General features: G+C 35.6%; 1 protein-coding gene across 2 annotated transcripts; it reads right to left on the bottom strand.

Moving 5' to 3' along the window:
* Positions 1–3,192: 3,192 nt before the first annotated feature.
* Positions 3,193–16,853, bottom strand: ZNF148 (zinc finger protein 148). Of its 2 annotated transcripts, XM_059820512.1 has the most exons (6): positions 16,524–16,853; positions 15,192–15,317; positions 12,039–12,162; positions 11,291–11,374; positions 5,236–5,354; positions 3,193–4,899 (listed from the first exon to the last, which is right to left on the bottom strand). In XM_059820512.1, exons 1-6 carry the CDS (start codon positions 16,851–16,853, stop codon positions 3,307–3,309), a joined length of 2,376 nt encoding a protein of 791 aa, XP_059676495.1. In that variant the 3' UTR covers positions 3,193–3,306. The 2 variants fall into 2 exon arrangements, with proteins under 2 accessions (XP_059676495.1, XP_059676496.1); XM_059820513.1 differs by lacking the exon at positions 15,192–15,317.
* Positions 16,854–17,080: the final 227 nt, after the last annotated feature.

Raw genomic sequence — 17,080 nt, 5'->3', positions numbered from 1 at the left:
GTTTTAGCTCTGTGAAATATAAATGATCACCCCAGCCTTATGCTGACCAACTGAACAATATCAGTACAAGAACAGAACAGAAAACCAAAGTCGCTTTTTTCCAGGCATACACAGAAAACTAACAAAAATGAACACTGACCAGATCAAAATGAAGAGTGTGCATCTGTAGCAGATTAAAAGCAGCAAAACAAGCAGTGGAAAATGTTATTAAATAATGTAATTATTAAACAGGCAAGAGCTTTTTACATAGTGAGACCTCCCAGAACTACATACACGCTTATTCCTTAATAAAAGGGCATGTACTCAGGAAATCATAGCGGTATATTTGGTTAACTCCTCCAGTACAGAAAGTTTCAAGCATCAGCGGATCAACTACTCACACCACCGCTTTAATTGTACATGTGGAAGAACCCTACGAGATAGTCCCCGTGGGCTAGACGGGGACTTCGCAACCTGTCCTAAGGCACAGAGTATAGCTGTAATGGCTCAGCAGCAGGCTAGGGAATGAGCTGTGACTAAGGAATAACAGTTCCTCATCTGATTCCCACTTTGCTCAGGGGAAGAGCAAGTTCCTTCACTCTGTACAATAGCTTACACACCCAAGCAGCAATTCCTAAGTGTGAAGATGGCATGGAGTGAGAGCTGCTCCCTCCTACTCCTCAATCACTTTCTCATAGCAGAGTATCAATGCAGTAACTTTTTAAAATAAAGCTGAGTCAATCTCCTTAGTGAGGAGGCTTTATTCCTCTTACCTCCCTATGGGGCCAGAGAAGTGCAGTAATAATCTAGCTTTTTTTTTTTTTTTTTTTTTTTTTTTGGCTTTTGCTGCTTGTTGCATTTAACAAATAGTAAGTACTATCAATGGCCATCTACTTGCAACAACAGGACATTAAAACAAAGATGCCAACACAGTATTATTCAGGCAGCACAAGCTAGGATGACATGGAAATGAAACACTGAAAACGAAACATGCGTTACAAGAGGTGGCTTTCCTGGGATATAGGGGCCATATGTATTACGTCTGTGCAACATAGAATGGAAAGTCAAAAAACCAAACTGACCGTAAAGGAAGAAAAACAGGGAGACATGAATCAGTTTAAAAATATTCTTTCAAAGAAATTTCTTTACATGTATCATTAATAATCCATAAAGAATTTACTTTTCTCTCTTGATATTCATTCTTCTTAACTCAGGGCCAAACATTCAAACAAAATTACTGATAAGTCATAGCATGCTGAAACACCTTCCTATATTATATACAGGGTCAATGAATCAAAACAGAACCTGTTTTCTTATACAAAAGTATTGAGTAAGAAGTTCACATAAATTGTATTTCTTGTCAATATAAGAAGCAAGCTATGGATAACAAATGCACTTTCTCCCTCAACTGTACCAAGTGAAGTTAGTGCTGTAATAGTGCTAACATAAAGGAAAAGAGACAGAGTGGGATCCATTTCCTAGCAATGAAAATTAAGAAAAATACTGCTACTGCTTTGGGAAGAGGTGGGAACTGTTTTATGTCCTGCTCAAGTCCTGTCTTAAAAGACAGGATATATTTTAGCCCCTTGAGACGCAGTCTTTTGTCCTAGCTGATGGCTTCATCTGAGAGATACCAGCTAGCAATAGTGCTGTAAAAGGATGTATGTAATCCTATAAATCCCCCCCAAAACATATACATACATACCTATATATATATATATATACACGTGTGTGTGTATGTGTGTGTGTTTTTCCCTGGTTAATCAGCCTACATTAGGCTTAAACTGCCTTAAACTACCAGACAGTGTCCCTTTAGGGAAGGTGCAATAGAATGAACATACAGTTCAAAAATCCGTAACTTGTTAACTTAAACTACACAATAGTTATGCTACTCAAATCTTACCACCTTAAAAAAGCACACAGAACTACTTATCGTACCATACTGCATACTTCAAGACAAAGTACTATTCAAAAAAACATATTCATGGTACAGGGATAAACTTTGTAGTTTATTTATACTCTGAAATGCAACGAAAACTTCTGATCACTCGCCTATGCTGGAAAAAGAAATCCTGTTCACTAGCATCATTCAATGGTTTTGGTTGGTAAAATTGTAATGACTTTCACTAAGCAAACACTAAAAATATAGGGAATTTGAATGCCCACTTCTTCCGCTTTCGGGGATACTTCAATAAATTTAAAGATCTGAATTGTCAAAATTCTAGACAGAGAATTAAAACAGTTTTTACAGAAGCTAAAAATACCCAATCTCAATGTATATTGAAAAGAATAATTGGGAGCTGTATGAGATGAAAATGATGCAACCGTATCAAACCAAAAAATCTAAAAATGGTTTTATTTTTTGAGAAGTCAAAAACTATCAAGTTGACTAAGTGCTCTATGTTAATCATTATGAGTATGTAGGGTAAGGTACAATTAAGCTTTTAAATCTTGGAATACACAGTTTGTGTAAGCATTATGCAATTGGGAATGTCATCTACAGAGTATTTTAACTAAAACTTCAAAATCTTGATATCTGCATATGAAAAAGTCATTAAAAAGTTACATCTAGATTCAGCTGTACAAAGAAATACACATTACTTCAGGAATGAAGTAAAGGCTTTAGCAGTTAGGCATTTTGCTTAAAAAAGTGTTTAAAGTATTTTAAATTAATTAGGCGTTTAAATAGTAGAGTTAGTCTATCAGAATTCATTTTTTCCTCCAAACACAACTCAGGGTGATGCAAAGCAGAAATAAAGGGCACATGGTCTAAAGTTATTTTTGAGAGAGATGGAAGAAAGATTATTCTTCTAGAAAATGCCATCTTTTAAAGCCATATTTGCTTGACTTTGAAACTTACTGTTTATTCTGTGTGTTTAGTACATGTTGATTCCCTGCTGAAGAGCAATGACTATGCTGACAAGCTTAGAAATGACAATATGAATAGTATCAGACAACAAACTGTCCTCCCAAAGCATACAAGGAAACCAGTAAGCAAACAATCATGGGGGAAAGTCTTACCTGGGGATTTTGTTTATTTTAAATTTCATAGAAGGGAAAATATTTTCTGGATTCAAACATGTGAATAATCAACTGCCTTTGATAGGGGCACCAACATGAGGCAGTTCAATGACTGGTGACTAACCAAAAAAAAAAAAAAAAAAAAAGAAGAAAAAAAGAAAAATAGCAGTTATTGGTCTTGCTAATATCAGCTTACTTTTGTTTTAACATAGCGCTCTTAAAAGCTGTACAGAACTCCATCTTATACAGAGCAACCCCCTTTTGACAAATGTGTTCTAAAGTGCCAGTATTATTTACAAAGATTTCTTAGCCAAAAGTCTGGCCCGTTGTGGCATCAGGTGAAGAAGTCATCCCAGCTCTGCTATCATTTACATTCACCAAAGGAAATTCTGGGAAATCAGCACTTGTCCCTGGTCCCCGAAGGTTCACCTGTCCATTGGCAGTGCTAAACTGAGATGATATTCCAGCTCTTGCCCCATGGTACTGAGCTCTAAAGGGCTGCTCAAAGGAGCTAATTTGATATGCTTGATGAACAGGCTGTGCCTCTGCTTTCTTCTGAGAAGTTACTTGATCCAAGAAGTCCTGTGTAGAGGAGGAAGAAGAATGATTTGCCTCATCACCTGAAAAGGGAAAAGGGTGCTGCGAATCACCAACCATTAGTCCAAAATGAGACTTGTCTGGAGTTGTTCGTAACGGAGAGTTCATTCCCGACCGAAAGCTATTGACGGGTATAGACGTGTAGACCTTCTCCATGGAAGGAAATGCTGGCTGGGTTGTAAGAGTCTGGCTATCAGTCACAAAATTAAGGCTCGGGTTGTTCAAATAGGCATCATTTTGGCTAGTTCTGTCCAAAGCTTGTTGTAAAAACTTTGAATATTCTTGTAGCATACTAGCTTTATCTGATGAGGAAGCTTGAGAGCTTGTTCCAACTGTCTCAGATTGGGTGACCTCAGATACTTCAGAAGAATTGATTGATATACTGGAGGTCACCTCAGTGTCAGCCACACTGAAAGATATCTCATGTTGTCCATTAGCCTTGTGTGAATAATGATCTAACAGAGTTTGCAGTACCTCATCTGGAATGACATTTTTGTCATGGTTACCTTTAATTTCAACATTCAGTGCCTGTGTGTCTAATATTGAGGCTGTAGCAGTTTCATCAATGACGCTGGCCACAGCTGCCTGTGTTACTGAAGGCTGAGATGCTATGGTACTTACATTCAAGGCATATTCTCTACTGTTATTACTAGCTGCTTGTAGATACCTCTTTTTCTTTAAAAATTGCATTGCATCATCATAATTAGTGCTGCTATGTACAGGTTTACTGGGCCCTTCCTGTAATGTGTCAACTTGATCAATGTCAGCATTACCTTCAGAGTCCAGTAAACTTTGCTTATCCACAAGATCAAAGGCATACTTTGAAACCTTGTTGTCTTCATATGTGGATAAAGGTGAAATGGTTTGACTTTGCTCAAGTGGCTGTTTCAGACTCCTCTTGCTGTTAACTTTTTTGAGAACAAGCTTAGGTGGGTGTATTTCTCCAGAATTTGCTTCTTCTAAGTGCGTCCCACTGACCGAAGAATGTGGCATCTCAACAGCATATTCCGCTACCATATATTCATCTTTTACTTTAGTACTAGAAGAGTACAAAGGCAAATAGTCATTTTTGTCCTTCTTCTGTTCTGATTTATCTGTACTTTCCTTATCGCCAGATTTTGTTTTCTCTGTTTTCTGCCTTTTCTTCTTTGGCAAGGAGCTGTCTTTCATAGGCGTAGAGAAACCAGAATCTTCCTCCGATGGCAAAAAGCCAACTTTGGTGGCACTTCTGTTCGGTTTCTTGTCACGGTTCTCATGGCACATACGTTTATGTTTCAGCACACGATCAGTCCTGGAGAAATACTGCAAAATATATTATTGTTATTGTTACTAAAATATATTAGCAGAAAAAAAAGAAGCCTTTCATTCTAACAAATTTACTTGACTATTCATCCACTTTACTGACTTCTAAGGAAGTGTCAAACAACAGTATATAATCAATAAAATCAAGCACAGACAGTTGTGACTTCTGCTCCACCTGTGCACCAAGACCGCCCACCTTAACAGAAAAAAACATTCTTTGTACATTTATTTGTAGGCACATGACTACAACACCTGGAGAAAGTCCTATCTGTACTACTTGGGAATTCACTGGTGTTTTGTTTTTTAATTGTGAAAGATTTCACTAAGTCATCTTACCTGCAAACAATATTCACACTGGTAAGGCTTCTCTCCACTGTGAGTTCTTTTGTGCCTTTCCATGTGATACTTCTGAATAAACCTCATACCACATTCATCACAACGAAATGGCTTCTCACCTGATAAAAACCACATAGCAATATTAATCATAAAAAAATAAATCAATGTTCTTCCATACAATTACCAGGTCAAATACTACATTCTCTACTAGAAGTAATAAAGAAGATGAGTTAGTCTGTTGCTATTGAAAAATAACATAGGGCTTGCTCACATCACTGTTTTCCCAGGACTCAGTAGCTGATGCTTCAAAATTATTTTACACTAAAAAGACTTTAAAACTAGATTCTCTCCCCCTCTTTCTAATGTAGGTGCAGATATCTGTCTTAAACCTAACAAATGAAGAACTACAAAGATAACCTTCCTAAAGTGCTGCAACAACTTTTTTTTTTAGGACAGAAGATTGTATAAAAATACCTCAATTCTCTCACCAACTCATTTAACTCAAACCCATCCCTTCTAGAAAAGAATTATGCATTTCCAAGCTTTTAATTTAAAATTTTTGTAGGGTACCCTGTATTTTCCTATTTTTTCCCCCCTGATCTGTATTTAGAATTGAAATAACTGCTCTGAAAAAAATCATAAAATTTTGTTTGGAACACAATTTTATTTTATTTTAGTTTTTAATAAATAGTTAATTAATTAAAAATTATTTTATGTAAAAAATTAAGCTGAAAACAAGAAACCTCTGTAGCTGAACTGACGCTGGGAAATTCACAGGTTTTTCTGTTTGGCTGTTTTGTTTTTTACTTTCATGAAATACTTGTTCAGACAATATTCATTGCCCTGAATTCATCTTCAGTCCTCCCCTTATTTTTCCTCACAAAGAAGCCCTGCAATGATCCTTTCAGAACATGTAGTAACTCTTTCTTTATATTTCTTTTAACTTTTGTCTTACATCTTCCCTTTGATATTTTTATTCTCCAAGTTTCTCTGGCAAAACCTAAAAATTCCAAGGGCTTTCAAAAGTTAGATTTGCTTTTACAAAAGTTCACTATTATTTAACAGAACTCACCCTGAACAACAGTAATCTTTCCCCTTAATATTTACTATGAAATCTTTTGAATTGACATAGAGATCAGGGATTGTCTTGGCAGCATCCATCAATATCCTCTTTGTTCTGGATACTGTACTGCACTGATTTTTGGGATATAAACCATCTGTCTTTTGTTTCCAGAAATATGCAGACTATTTCTATTTTTCTGAGGTAGTTTTATTCTTAAAAATTATTTTATTAACTAATTTTACTACATTATTACTAATAATTTATCATTAAAATATTAATACATTTTATTTTATTATTTAAAATGTTGTTAGAGTGCATATCTTCCATTTAGAATAGAGATATTTAGCTACATCCTTCTACAAATGGAAATACAGTACCTTAAAATAAGATGCCAGTATTTATAGAAACTAGAATGGAAAATATCTGTATCACCCACACATTTGCTCCTAGTCAGATCATTAATGCCCAGAGCTTCAACCTTCTTAATTCCAAGCAATTTCTAAATCTCTCTCTTTGTAAGCCTATGCCCTATTTCCAATCATTAAGTCATACCTCTCCATGTGGCTTCTCAGCCAACCCCTTTCTTGGATGAAATTATTCCAATTTATTCTCTCCTAAACCAGATTATCTCCTCTCCTAAATTCTCTCAGCTTCCATCAGTTTTTTCTACAGGCTCACACCCTCAGCATCCTAACTCTTCTTTTACATTTAGTCGGAGACTAACTTTTACCACTTCTTGCTTATTAATAATCACTATAAAATTTTGCTTTTTTCAGCACCCTTTATAAATTGTAACGCCTATCATATAATCCTCTCCAGCACTGTCTATAAGCAAATCCTCTTCTCTGGCCTATTTCTTAACTTTCAGACTCTAGTTTCATTCTTCATGTTCTCTTTATTCATTAGGCACTCTTACTACTATGGGGTTTTACTTGCACCAAGCCTGTTGAGACTTTCTGAATCAAATTCCAACCCCTGTCTTCACTTTTAAAGAAGATGAGGCAAGAGGTTTAGGTCTCGTTGTTCCAGTGTAATGTATGGGAACCCTTCCTTTCTCAAAGACAACTACGTAATCCTTGTTACTTACTGTTTTCTTTCCCTTTGCTCCACTATTCTACCTTGTGTTTCTTTTAAGTCACCCCTTTGAACAACTCCTTATGTTGTCTGGAAGTTTGCTTTCACATCTTAAACCTTTTTAGAGAAAGAAGCAGCTGCTTGGGATGAAAACTATCCTGTGCCTTACAGAAGCCAAACCAAGTCAGAGAAGGCAAGACAGCTCAGTCCTGTTCTAGCTCTGAAGAGTCCCTCTAAGGAGCTATCCCACTATCCCAGGAAGGCTCGAATGCAGAACACTTCATTGATACACTTACCTTCAGCCTTATACCCATTCCTGTAAGTGAACGGTCACAGAGTTCCTTAACCTTTGCCTACTTGAGTTGGCTATTTACTGGCAGCAGACTCTCCCAGCTATCTATTCCCTTTTCAAGGCTTAAATAGGGCCAAACAGGGCTTCTGAGGTTTTTCGTTGCAGAGTACTACCGCCACCAGATATTTTGGAGACTTTGAGAGTACATACGAAGGCACTGCTGGACATGCCTCAACAGGAAGAAAAGTTTGGGGACACTGCCCTTGAACTGCACAGTACAACACAGAAAATAGTATTTTTCGGTAGAATACCAGAACAGTCTGGAGGTAAGATTAAGAAACTCTTTGTGAAACTGATACCATACTTAACTCTTGCTTTAATCTTCATAAGGAAGATAAAATTAGAAAAAGATTAAAAATTAATATGAAGATATGCTTCCTATAATAATTTCTTCCTAGCAGAAGCCTGAAACTTCAGATGCCTTCTGAAATTTTGTTGTACTTTTCAAACAGGATCTATCATAAATGGAGGAGATCGTTAATAATAACCTTTTGCTAATGTAGGGAGAATCCAGGACACATTTTTATGAAATGTCTTGGTGAGTAAGAAAGAATCAGATGTAGAAAAAAAAGTCAAAATTTAAAAATACAATACAATAATTATATGCATTATTTACGAAAACAGCCTATGTTTTGTGTCTGCATTGGAAATCTATTAAAACTATTTATAAAGTATAGTACAAATACTATGTGTATGAAGGCTGTAACAATTGTAAGCCCCCAGGCATTTTAAAATCTAAACAGACAAAATACAAAATATAAAATACCAAAGAAGGCAATAAAAAAGGAGCATGACTGAATAATAAGGTGCTTGAATTGTTAGCCCCAATGTTGCTTTATTTTTTTTAAATGTAATCCTATTTTTTGTGTTTAAAATGGAAAGTAGGGTGGGTTACAGAATTAGGACACATGAATGCATGAGTGGGTAAGGTGTATAGAAACATCTCTAAGCAAAAAGAAAGCAGACATTTGACAAAAAAAACCATTCAGCATCTTCATGAGCCTAGTCAACTCAAAATATGAAAATATTTATGTACCAATGACTCTTCCCTCTCTTACAACTGAAATGGTGATTTTCTGTACCATTACTGACAAGTTTAGCAGCAGGGTTCTAGCACTGCTGCCCTCCCTCTACATACAATTGTTTCTACTAAGTGAATTTTGTATTAATGCAATGTCTGCTTTTAGATGCAACTATTTAATTATTTACACAGAATAAGGCTGTTCATTGATTGCTTCCTAACTCCCTCATAACATTTCATTTGAAGGAGTGGTTCAGAGAACCGAATTCAAATCACACTGGAACTAGCTAGAGCACCTGTAAATTCAGGGCTTGTAACAGGCAAAAATGGGGCTTCTAAGTTTTAGCACTGTCTTCAATTGTCTTAAAATAAACTGGAAAATTTTATAAACATCTTCAAAAGAGTAAGAAACATCCTGTTCTTCGTCAGTGTTTTGAACACTATGCAAAAGCTGGTGCTAAAAGTGGTCATTCAGAGAGATAAAAATGCACAATAAAAAGAAAAAAATACAATATTGAATTTATAAGGAATATTTCTGTAATGAGTATGAATAATACTAAGAGAGCTTTCCTTTACTTCCATCAAAGCAAAACACAGACCCACTGCTCACCTTCCGGTGAAAGAAGCAAGCTGAAAATTCAGATTTTCTGGATGGGTTCAATTATGCAGTTCTGAACAACAGAGTAATGCTACACAAACAGCTAAGGCCCAGTACTGAATATTGTCATATAGAAGTGAAAGCACAGACAGGTATGTAGAACGCCAATTAGCTATACTGTAACTGGGCCAAGTCAAGAATTAAGCAGTAGTCAAATACTTGCTACCTAATGGACTTCAAGAAAGCTTTTTCCATTCCTGGAAGCTGGGTCTTATATGTTTTCTCCTAACCAGCTACTAGTTGTCACATAGGAAAACACCCATAATTCAACAATTTAAACACAATCACCATCTTCAATTTTCTGAGAAACAACCAAACTATACCTCAGGATGCTAAGGAAAGGAGGAAAACATAGTTATCTAAAAAGTCAGATAACAATATGGTTAATTTTTTAAATGGCAGCTTATTCTTTGCTAAACAAAGACTACTATATGTAAGAGCTGGCAAAAAACCTGCAACCCCACCACCACCACACCCTCCCTCCAAAGCTTACAATCAACATAGAATTCTCATTAGAGCTAGAAGTTGAATTTAAAAAGATAATTACCTCAATTTATAAAATATTTGCAGTCAAGTGTTAATTAACTATATTGCCCAGACTCTCGTTTTCAAAGCCACGTACAGGGAATAATCGTCATTAAAAAAAAAAAAAAAAAGAAATCTTCTAAAAAATGTGAAGACTGCACTTAAATTTTGCCTTTGGGGGGGCGCGGGGGGGGGGGGCAGATATATGGAAGAGAGTGAATGAGCATTCTTTTCAAGAATAATATCTACACAAAGTGAAGGCAGCATGGTTCACCAATTCAGAGCCAGAGGAAAGACTAGGAGCAGAACAAAGACACTGGACAGAAGAATGGAGGACTCTTCTGTGGCTGGCTGGCTGGCTGAAGGAAACCTACTTAGTCTGGACTCATGGCAACCCAGGATACAAAAATCCCATAAACAACAGGGCATTTGTGCATGTAACTCCCTGTACACTGCTCTGAAAATTCATTTTGCAGAGTTTTTTCTCCCGCTCAACTCTTACACATGCACACACTGCACTGCGTGTTAGTAGCTTTCATATCCATTTAAATGCTACAGCCAAGAAACACTGTGCACATTCACCAGCTCTGCTTTTCTGAAAAAGAGGCTGAGAAATTGGCATCTAGTCCAAAGGGACCATATTACAAAATATTTAAAGAGGGATTGAAAGGCCATGCACCAAAATGCCAAAAACCCAATGAAGCCAAACCTGTTAAAGAATGTGGTTTTGTGCGGTGCAAGAAGATAAAAAAATAAACATGTATAAACTTTAACTCTCTTTGGCTTAAAACTTCGGGCCTTATTTGACCTATATTGCATATTTTTAAACTAAGGCTCTTATTTTTAGAACAGTTCTGAATTAAACCTTTCAAAAAAAAAAAAAAGTGAAAATTAAAGCTGATACTAATACCTTTGGGGTTAGGCATTTTGGCCATTTTAGTCCTGGCACTTTTCCATCAAATTCCAAAATAAATAAATACATAAATAAATAAATCTACTGAAATGTAATTTGGAAGTCCCCATTGTCTGAATTAATTAACTTGATACAACAAAAGATAGAACTGCTTAACAAACCTTGACCTTTATGAATGCACAAACTTCAGGATCTGCTACTCTGGGGTTATTTACAGAATACTATTTTCAGATTTGCTTACTGGAGTTTATACTCACTTTACAGCCAAAGAAAAGTGGAGCAAGTTGAAAGCACAAAACTAATTTATTTTTAAAACTTTTATAACATCTGTTAAGTTAAAACAAACTACAACAGGGTTTTAGGCTGCATACTTATTACCAGAAACCTTGCCTGAGTGGGGAAACAGTTTTTAAGCACGCCAGTAAAGATACTCAAGGCACTATACTCACCAGTATGAATCTTCTCATGCCTCTGTAGCAGGTACTTCTGTATGAAACGCATGTCGCACTGACTGCACTGAAATGGTTTTTCACCTTGAACAATATAATTCCACATCCATAAGTTAATAACTACACACTGTTGTTTCTGATAACTACTTTTGAGGAATATTAAAATGTCTATTAAAAAACCAGCATCTGAGCGAATTCCAAAAATACTCTAATACGAAAAGACATTAGCCTTACTAAGTATATGAACTGCAGAATTCTTTCCATGATCCTAAGAGTCATATTAAGACTAGCACGGAAGAGTGATCTGAAATGGCTGTAATTTCCTCATGAACAAGATCAATCACGATGCTGGCATAAGACTGCATTCAGGATACTGGCAAGCTATTATAATGGTAAGTACCTTTTTCACTTCTCCGAACCAGAGAGATACCTCATCAGGCAAATAAGCAGCCGGACCACATTTTACAAAGGGGTCAATTTTGGCACTTAGGCTACAAGTCAACCCATTACTTTCTGATAAAGAAAGAAAAGAAACCTTGTAAACAGTTAGGTCTTCAGTTTATTAAACATATGTCGATTTTTTCTTTTCTGGTGTTCTTTTGACACTTTGGTGCATGGAATCTCTAAGCTTAGATGCCAAGTTAGCTACACTCTTAAAACTGAAATTCGCATAGAGCTGAAAACATTTTTAACATAAGTCAACAACTCTTTATATAGTAGAAAAGACAAATTTGAAGTCAAGCAGTACCTGTATGAATGAAGACATGTCTCTGTAAATGGTAGTTGGTTCTAAAGGCAGCATTGCAATGCTCACAAACATGTGATTTGTGGGTTTTCAGACCAAGTGATCCATCCTCATTTATTGTAAGGATCTATTTTAAAAAGAGTAAAATTTGTTCTCACACTACCCTCTAAAGATGTCTTATTAACTACAGAAAAAAAAAAACATTAATTTTTTCGATGAAGAAAATTTAAATATTTCAGGTAAAACAATGCTAATTTCTACAAAGCTATGTGTTAGGCTTTTAGTATACATTTCCAATTGCAGTCCAATCCAACTTGTGTCTCACTGTGTATAGAGATATTTCAACAGGACGGAGACAAAAGCAGCTCATGGAAAAGCAGCTTAGAGCTCCCCTATTCACAGCTGAGTCACTTTATATGCTACTGTTTACTTTGTCCGTCTGTTGGAAAGGATGCAAAGTAACCAAACCACCTCTGGGCACTGAACCATGGATAATCATATTTTAAAGCAAAAGTGAAAAGTTATATTCTTTTTTCAAATCACGACTGTAAATGTTTGCTAAAAGGCATTAAAACTTATCCAGGATTGTCATACAAATTATCTACATCTACATAATACCAATAGTCTCAGAGGCAAAATTATATTTTAAAAACCAAAACCCCAAAGCCAAACAACCAAGAAAATAGTATAATTCTTCTCCCCTTTCAAGTTTTTCACTCAATAAAATATGGCTCACTCAATATACATATTAGAGCTGCTCCTTGACGAATTCAACTTGCCACACCCAATTGCTCTGCTGTCAAACAAAGCCGCTATTTTCACATAAAGTTGAAAAAACTTAAACAAAAAAAATTGCACCATATCTACCTTATTCAATAAAGCTCATCACAGGTTTTCTCTAATTTGTCAAAATGAAAAAAAAAAAAACCCAAACCCCAAACTCTCTACTATCTCTGGCAAGAGAATAAGAAAACCAGTAAATAAATTACATTTCCAAAAGTCTTACTTAACTGGAAACAGAACTATAAAGAAGAGCTTAAGTAACCTTAAGTAAAACAGTTTAGTCCCTTGTTATGAACAAAAAATAAAAGTCTGCTGGGGAAACACATCTGCACTTTGATTAGCTATGATGTTTTAGGTTTTATGATAATGACACTGATGAGAGAGTCAATAACTGAAATAGTATCTCTGCAATAGTAGCAAATACTGTAGGATCTACTTAAACAATTTCTAATTCTGCTGCATCAAAACTCAGCAAGAGTGAAAGTCTCAAGCTAACAAATTCTTGTGCATTCACTCTGAAGGACAAGCACATTCATACGTTTGTAAGATTGGTATGTTACAGCTCCAGTAAGTCACAGATACAGACAAATATAAAAATTCTGTTCTGTAACAACATACAGCTAATGAAACACTGACTGGTTATTTAAAATAAATTTAAATACATATTATGAAATGTTTTTCATATAGCATATTGAAATTTTAAAATAATTGTGCAGAAAACACACTTAATTTCAGTTATCCTAAACCTGGGCTCTTCTACTGCATCCATTCATTGTACCACCTCTTAAATGAAGAAAGTTAACTTCGTCAGTGCAGTTTTCCTAATAAAAGCAACAAAAAAGCTTGTGCATGTGTGTGTGCGTGTGCATGTATGTGTGTGCACATGTGTTTGTGTGCATGGAAGAGGGAAAAGTAGACAGGATTCATAAAAGCTTTTTACTTCTATGATGACTATATTAATATAAAATAAAATTTAAAATGTTTCTGTATGTTAATTGACTTCCATTTGTAAAAGTCCCAGCTGCCGTTTGGATGGGAAATCAATCTCATTACTCTGGGAATACTAACTTAAACTGCAGTAGGCTCTCACCTATGTCAGTCCTTCAGCTTCCTTCTGCCTTTCTATTCTGACAAGTTTGAAAAAAGGGGAAGAGAGACTGAAAAAGAACCTGTTTAACAATTCTCCTCATCATTTTTCAATCTTTTGTCATCTCAAAAGAGTAACACTGACAGATTGGGAGATAAAAAGGAAGCATGCAAGTACACGTCTGTAGAAAGAGGGACACATGCCTCTCCTACCTTGCCATGTTTCCATGGAAGTGATCTGTGGAGGTACTCAACCTAGATCTCCTTTTTCTATCAAAGGGAGAAGTATCTTGATGCACAGGATTTGGAACTTGCTTCCACACCCAATCTGAAACAATTTCTCAACTTTCCAAGAATACTACAGGTGCAACCTAATTTGACAGTGCTTTGAGGGCTCCCACTCCCAGGCCAACAAAAAGGAGGTTTTGGAGTTTTTCTTGGTGTTAGGGTGAGTTTTCCTTCAATGTATACACAGTCTGGGTTGATTTCAGAGTAGGCTTATTTTAATGCTGCTGTGTGATCATACATAACTGATTTTTGTCTATCAGAGCAGCCTGTATATGTTCTATTTTAAGTCTGATGATTAATACTGATTTGGGGACTTACTAGAAGATATAACACTGCTACCTCATGAGGTGAAATGATTCTGGTTTTATCTGAAGTGCGTCTCAATAGAAGAAAATTGTTTTCAGACATACAGGGATACATACTCTTCATGAATGGATCTACAAAACAAATTTTGAAGTAACAAACCAGCAGCTATGGTAAGAATCTTTTGATATAAATAAATACATATATGAAGATGATTATGACCACAGGAATATTCCCTACTGGTGAATTATTTTATACATATTAGTAAACTTTTTAGAATTTTCAAAACTACCATTTTAGATTTCTTTTTAAAAACTTTTCACTACTATGCATGAAGCATATAGAATTATCAGGCTCACAGAAAAGCACAACTATTATTAGATAGATACAGAGTAATGATTTATAAATTGTCTACAAAGCTACTGACTCATAATTTAAAAAAAATATTTGGAGACAGAACTGCCTGGAGAGACAGATGTTAAAATATGTCAAGGGTTCATGTTGCTAAAAAGAGTTCAAAGAAAAACACTGTTATATCAGGTTTTGTTTTGGGTCTCTGGTGAGCTTCAGAACTGCATCTTTACTGAGCAAACAAACAATTTCCAGCCTAACTACTTCAAATGCTAATGAAATTAGTCATAGTCAACCAAATCTTCAGGTTCTTTTAATCTTGGTTTTGCCAAATCAATGTCTTACTTTTGCTGGTGAACGCTGTTTTCTTTTCTTCTTTTTCTGCAAATCTACTGGCTCTCGTATTTGTTTTTTGTCTCGTTTCTGTTGTTCAGATGCATCAGTAAAGGTAATTTCTTGCTTTACACTGATCTGTTAAGATACCAAGTGCCAGTTTCAGGTAAGGTTCTCACTACAGAAAAGCAATTTTTCAATTTTAGAAGATGACAAACTGCTGAAACAGAAAACCTTTTTCTAAGGGAATTATCTTGTGGCTTCATCCATTCAGAAATTTAAATGAAAGGAATAGTAAGTATCTTAAATAAAAAGGGCATAGTTAATTTCTACAGTGACATTTTGATGTATCCTTTCATTCATCTCCCAAAGTCTTTTTTCCTTCTGACCTGTGGTGATTTTGAGATCAGTTGTTATATTAAAATCACTTCCACCTGTAAAACCATTCAGTTTTTCATACCTATTTTACTTTAGTCCGTGTGTTGTCAATGCAAGATTTAACGGAGTAGTTTATTATATATTTAAGACAGAAGTATTTTTTAAGAAAACAAGAATAGTGCTAAGGAAGTTTTCTCCAAAAAATAATCTAATGTAAACTTTAATAAAGAGCATGATACTCTTACATTTTTCTAATGCCTGAATCACCTGATCTACAGCTAACAGAGTAGTGTTTTAACAATGCTATCTTTCTAAAGATTATTCTTCATATATAAGGCTATCTACTTTTAAAGTCCTGGTAATTATCCTTTATGTTTGAAGGGTAGCAGTGATGATGTGCTGCATTACAGACAGATGCTCTGTTTTCAAAAAGGAAGTCATCTATATTCTCTCTGGGAAAGCTGAAGTACACCTTCTATGAGATATCGAGGAGGGGCATATTTATGGTCATGTATGAAGTGTCACAGTCCAACCTGCAGTGTGAATGCAATTGCTAAGCGTCCACATACTTTGAAAACATACAAGATGCTTCCTATAGCAAAAGAAACTAAATAGTACTATGAACAGCATAAACAGTATGCACCTTTTAATAATGCTATTTATTCTGGTTTGTAGTTACCCTTGAACATTAAATATATTTAAAAGAGCACATTTTAACGCATTAATTCTATGGTAACAGCCTGCTTATAAAATATTTATAAAACAGATACTTAAAGATTATACTTAATTGGCAAAATTTATCCACAGCCAGAGGCAAATGACATTTTCATAAATAGCATCCATTCATAAATATTTTGATAATCAAAATCCAAACAAGCAATTAATAGATTCTTGCCAGAGTAGAATTAGACTACCAGATCAAGCTTCCTAGTAATTTCTCCAATATTTCACAAAGAAATTGCTTACAGGGACATTAACAGCATACTGCAGCCCTTGAGGAAGTCTATCTTGCGTATCCATGTCATCATCATTTTTTACCGTCTCCTCATGGACCATGAGTTCATCATGTGAAATCATCTCTTGCTGTCGAAGTTCACTTTCCTGTAACACTTCGTCTGTTGCAAGAATTTCTTGGTGTGCCATAGTCCGATCTTGAAGCACTGCCTCTTGCCGTTCTCCAGATACTCCAGACTGGTCAGATACTGCACCCATCCCTACCATAGCCCTGGATGACTGCATCTGGTCTATGCCACCACATTTAAGAAATAATCCTCCCAGCTTGTCTTCAATGTTCATTCTTAAGTGCAATAACCTACAAAGAAAGTTTTAATAGTAAACATCTACAATTGGTGCTCTTGCTTAAAATTTTTACAAAAACATTTTATAAGAACTCAGTACTCAACATACACACATGCATTCCTAAAACTGATATCGAAATAAAAGCAAAAAGTTGGCTAATCTTGGTTCAACATGAAAAGATTCTCCTTTCACACACATGCATGTGCGCACAAACAAACACTTTC

This window comes from Gavia stellata, chromosome 8 (genome assembly GCF_030936135.1).
Source record: "Gavia stellata isolate bGavSte3 chromosome 8, bGavSte3.hap2, whole genome shotgun sequence".
Taxonomy (NCBI): domain Eukaryota; kingdom Metazoa; phylum Chordata; class Aves; order Gaviiformes; family Gaviidae; genus Gavia; species Gavia stellata.
The sequence above is the reverse complement of the archived record's forward strand: the minus strand, read 5'-3'. Positions and strand labels throughout refer to the sequence as shown.